The sequence below is a fragment of the Galeopterus variegatus genome, unplaced genomic scaffold (genome assembly GCF_000696425.1).
Source record: "Galeopterus variegatus unplaced genomic scaffold, G_variegatus-3.0.2 Scaffold254, whole genome shotgun sequence".
In the NCBI taxonomy this organism is placed as follows: Eukaryota; Metazoa; Chordata; class Mammalia; order Dermoptera; family Cynocephalidae; genus Galeopterus; species Galeopterus variegatus.
The window spans coordinates 535,074-540,526 of NW_007726365.1; the positions used below are offsets into that span (position 1 = coordinate 535,074).

General features: G+C 37.4%; 1 protein-coding gene across 1 annotated transcript in view; it reads right to left on the reverse strand.

Moving 5' to 3' along the window:
- Positions 1–2,585: 2,585 nt before the first annotated feature.
- Positions 2,586–5,453, reverse strand: part of MSH3 (mutS homolog 3) — a 207,466-nt gene continuing 204,598 nt past the window's right edge. Inside the window, exon 24 of the mRNA XM_008566613.1 lies at positions 2,586–3,514. Coding sequence (XP_008564835.1) covers positions 3,403–3,514 — 112 coding nt within the window. The 3' untranslated portion in view covers positions 2,586–3,402. The remainder of the gene's footprint in view (positions 3,515–5,453) is intronic.

The window sequence follows — 5,453 nt, forward strand, 5'->3', positions numbered from 1 at the left end:
AGGCTCAAACTTGGACAAACTATCAGAAGAAATTTTTATTTTTATCTTCTTAATATATGCACACTTCTGTATGTATCTTGAATCTCTAGTGAAATGATGCCTTGATTATGAAGAAACGTAGGTCTGAAAGGGTTTTTTCTTTTTTAACATATATTTATCAGGGACTATAACGTGCCATGCTCTGTCCTAAGTGAATGATAAAGCAAAGGAGAGATGGACCAAATGATTGTCAACCCAATTAAAAATATTGTTTAGTCATCTATGATCCTTCAGACTAGTGGTTCACAAAACTGACTGCACATGGGAATTACTAGGAGAGCTTTAAAAAAATACCATGACTCATCACATAAAAACCTGTACACAAATGTTCATAGCAGAATTACTCATAATAGTCAAAAATGGAAACAATCCAAATTTACATCAACTGATGAATAGATAAATAAAATACGTATACACATAAAATGAAATCGTTTTCAGCAATAAAAAGGAACCAACTGATACATGCTACAAAACGGATGATCCTTGGAAACATTATACTAAGAAGCCCAATATAAAAAAGCACATATTGTATAATTCCATTTATATGAAATGCCCATAGTAGGCAAATCTACAGAGACAGAATGTAGACTAGTGGTGGTCTAGGGCTGGAGATCTTAGGGAAGAATGGAGACTGCTGATGGGCACAGCGTTTTGTTTTTAGGATGATGATAAAGTTCTAAAATTGATTGTAGTGATAGCTGTACAACTTTATGAGTATACAAAAACCCACTGAATTGTATGATCTAAACAGGTAAATTGTATGGTATGTAAATTGTATTTCAATAAAGCTTTTAAGAAATACTAAGCTTGGGTCTCATTCCCAAAGACTATGAGTCAACTGGTTTAGGTAATGTCTGGAAATTATATGATTTTAATATACAGCACCGAGAACCAGTGGGATAGACTGAAAAACCAAATGCTTAGGTTTTTACATCTTTTTTCTTTCCCTTTAAAATCTTTTAAATTATAAAATTTAAAAACTTACATTTTTCCTTTCTTTTTTCTCCTTTTAAAATTATAGGTTATAGTCCTGTGGACTTAATTATTCTTATACTATAATAGTTACTATATTATTATATAATATTTTAAAAACAGTATAGCATAGACAGCACTGGTGAGTGATGAAGCAGCAGAGAGATCCAAGTTGGAACTGGCTGAAAGATGCTCTGGCTTTAAGGTTGGAGTTATTAAACTGAACGGTCTGTATTTAGAACGTTTTTGTGGAATTGGTGTATTTACTATAGAACCACTAGTTCATAACTTTTAATTACATGGCTAAAGACAGACAAGACACTTAAAGGAATATATCACATTTCAAAGTTACTTTTCTTGACATACTGGCCACCAGCCAGCTCTGTCTTCCCTAGCCTCAGTATGAAATATTGAAGATATTTAACCTCCAGGCTCAGGCCCACCCAGTACCGGAGGGAATGTGGGAGCCCTGGCAATACACTAGCAACCCCATTCTCACATGTGTGGGTTATATCTACCATTACAATTATAGCCCTAAGGTGGGCATCTGGAATACAGATCCAGAATTCCTGCCTGTCTCCATGGCATTTGTGCAGTCTTCGGGATTTGGCCACAACTCTCCCTTCAACACCTCAGTATCCTGCCTGGGAAGGAACCTCTCCTAGAAAAGCAGTTCAGCAGCACTGGTCTTCTCCCCTGCTTGGTGTGGGCCTGCCCTTCTGCAAGCTGGCTGGCTGGCTGGCTGACATCCTGCTTCATGCTAGATTCTACCCTATAATATTCCACATTGTCAGCTGCCAGACACTGTGCACTGCCACTGCCAGGTCACGCTGCTCCTGGAACCCCCACCTGCTTCAATGTTCATGTTGGCCTAGGCAGAGGAGGCCCCAAATGTCCACCTGGACATTACCAGTGATTGCTGGTCCCTGCAGCTCCCTCCGGCATCGGCATGACACTCCTGGAGTCATCTCTTTTTCTCACTGACCTGCCAGTGAGGTTACAATATTACCTGTGAAATCTTGTTAGAAAAAATATAAAACATTTACAATCATACAGAGTACCAAAACAATTTTGGTCACTTTAAAATTTAAAGAGTATATTCCAACTAACTTTATTTTGAGACCTTTTTGAGAATTTCACTTTGTTAATATTCTGGGGGGGTGGTGGAATCAAACTGCATTATACCCTAACTCCAAAAAGGTTGGGAATCAGAGAGCTAAACCGTGAGTGACTCAAAATTGAAGCAACAAATCACTCTTCATCAACTTGGTGGACAATGTATTGACTCCTGTGTCTGGGCCACTGTTGGTGCCACTGTAGGTAATAATCTAGAAAAAGAAATTAGAAATATGCCCTTCAAATGTGGGGAAGACATTTAACTGAGCATGAACAATAAATGGGTGAGAAATAGAACGGAGAGCCTTTATGTAAGATCATTTCGAAACAAGAACATATGAATATGAGAAGCCAGATTGTAAGTGCTGTAAAAAACCCAGGGACACAGTTAAGCATGTGTCACCCTAAACTTGCAGGGAGGGAGTGCTGTTATGAATCAACAAAGCAATACGGTTCAATACTGGGGAGATCATAAATTTGCTATATTGGTTAACAGAAAGGTCCAAAATGAACAAGTTCAGTTCTGTATATTGCTTTGTTAGGAATAGTAACATTGGTTCCATAATCAAACCTTAAAAAAATGACAATTGCCAGATATCTGAATACACCAAAATTCAACAGGACATACCATAATCCATAGCAAGTATTCATTAAATATTTATTATTTGAATGAATGACAAATAATTTCATCCAACAATCTCTAAACTCCCTAAAAATTGTGACAGTATTTAACTTTTCAATTTCATATGACTGTATTCTTTCTGTGCCTGAGTTTCTAAAAGCTTAATAATTCTTTCTATTTCCTACCAAAAATTCTGTGTTCATGGTGAATAAACTGGTGGTATTTAAAAATTATTTTAGTCTGAAAGGAAAGGTAAATTCCCGACAGATTTAGCCAGTTGCCAATTATCTGAACTGAAACAAAAATAATGAATTACATTTTTATATCATTCTCTAAAAGTTCATGAATTGCATTCTACCACTTTAGGCTTTATTTAGAATGTTTCGATTTTACGTATAACTTAACTGTCCATGAAATTTTCTACTTACATAGTGATGTCAATATTCAAAAGTGTTTATACTTTGAAAAGTCAGGAAGATAGGAACCTGAAAAAGACTTTCTTGACAAGAGGCCTCTTTGCTTCCAATAGGAATATATTATGGTCATAATTTTATGCTCACATATCACACAAACATGGGCTGTTACTGGAGAGTTATTTTGTACAGTTGGTATTTTTAATTCTCCATTTTTGGTTCAAAAATGTAGTCTTCATTTTAATCAGGAAGAGAAGTCTGTATTTCTTCCATCTCAAACTCATCTGTCCACTTTTGCAGGTCTTTTGCGTTATTTATCACCCATAACGTTGCAAAATACTTTAGCCTTTTCCTGGAGAGAAAATAAAATACTACTTATTTTATAAATGAAATTGTTGGAGCCAATACATCTCATTAAAAGCTATGAAAATCTACGGCATCAGAATAGGAGGCAGGCTCTGTGGTTAGGAAGCTGTATCAGCATCACCCCTTCTGTGAAAGGAGCTTTCAGAGCTGAGCTACAATTGAGGGACGGAGGTTACTAATAACCACTATTGCCTTTGGCCTTCTTCTAAAATCCCTACCTCCAGAGAGGGGAAAACCCAACTTCCTCCCCTTCTAATTCCAGCAGAGGCTGTCTATGCATGTCTGTTTGCACCTGAAGACAAAAATACTCCTGTTGAGTGTTCCCAGGTTGAAAAGTAAAACTGACTTAGTAAAATAAAGCTAGCTGATGAAAGAGTAAAATGCCAGAACAACACAGATCTTTTTTTTTTTTTTCTTCTGTAGAATAGCAACCCAGTTAAGTATTTAGGGTTTGGAGCTGTAGTATATGAGTTCTAATTACTGCTCCACCACCAACTAGCTATGTCACCCTGGGCAGGTTTCCCGCCTTCACTTGGTCTCATCTTCCCCAACTATAACATGAGGATAACAATAGTACCTAACTTGCAAGCCTGTCCTAAAACTCAAGTCAGTTAATGTATGCAAAGCAATAAGAACAGTAACTGGCACAGTGTTTAGGCTGCTGCAAATGACTGCTCAGACTTCTTTCTACACACAGTAAGCATTAGATATCAGCTATTACAACAAATCCACATGAAGGTACAGATTCAGTTTGACTTCTTTGATCTGGCCAATACAACTGATGTGATTAGCACTTTTAGCAAAAAGGTAAAATAACAAATATATTGTCCTGATAAATTATCAGGTTCCATCCCAATGCAACCTCTTCCAATAATTCTCTTGACTTGTCAAGATAACTTTATAGATTTCAAAATGTCACATACTAGTTGGAAGAATTAAAATATTTGTAAGTAATCTGTGAATTTTCTTGCTCTTGCTTTATGGGCTATATAGCAGCAACAAGTATAAACTATCATATTTTATTGCCTTCTTGTATATATATTCTTTGTAGTAAAGTTTTATTCTAGTTTCTTCAGGGAAAAAGAACAATAATAATAAGACAACAACAAAAGAGGATTTAATTTTGTCTTCGAACTTTGCGAAGACTGAGGGCTGTTTATTTTTTAACTCTCGTGGATAATTTTCTCTCTGGAAAAATTTTATATTAATCTGCCTTATAACAGAAATAGGCTGAAATTTTTTATGCCTCTTTGCTTTTTGGGGGGGGGGTCGGGGGGAAGCTGGCCGGTACAGGAATCTAAACCCATGACCCTGGTGCTTAGTGTTACAAGGCTGTGCTCTAATCAACTGAGCTAACTGGGCAGCCCCTATGCCACTTTGCTTCTGATTTGGCATTGCAGCAATATTCCAGAAAAGAGTGCCAACAGAGGAGGCTATGCATCATTTGTAGTATTCCAGCCCTTAGACTTGGATTGTACACCACTGAAAAGTGTGGAGTGCAAGGCAGAATCATGAGAGAAAGGAAGTGGCAAAAGAGCAGCAGATTCCACAACTGTACTTCAGTATACAAATTAGCAACTGTTTCTTCAACTAGTATTACAGGTATTAATATTTCAATATTGGAATTTGGTAATGATTCTCAGAACCAAATAGTATTCTTGAAGTATAACAAAAGGATGACTTGTAGCCTGCCAAGATTTTCTATTTGATCAACAATCTGTTCTCTCATGGTCACGTAGTTACCAACCAGGGCAGTAATGTCCTGTCACTGGCAGATCAGACTCTCCAGGTAGGGCAAGGGTGGGGCAAGAGGTGGATGAAGATGTTTTATAATTTTCTATTTGGGAACCAAAAGGCAGTAACAAAGGGCCGGCCCGGTGGCGCACTGGATAGTGCGTCGCTTGGGAAGCGCGGCGGCGCTCCCG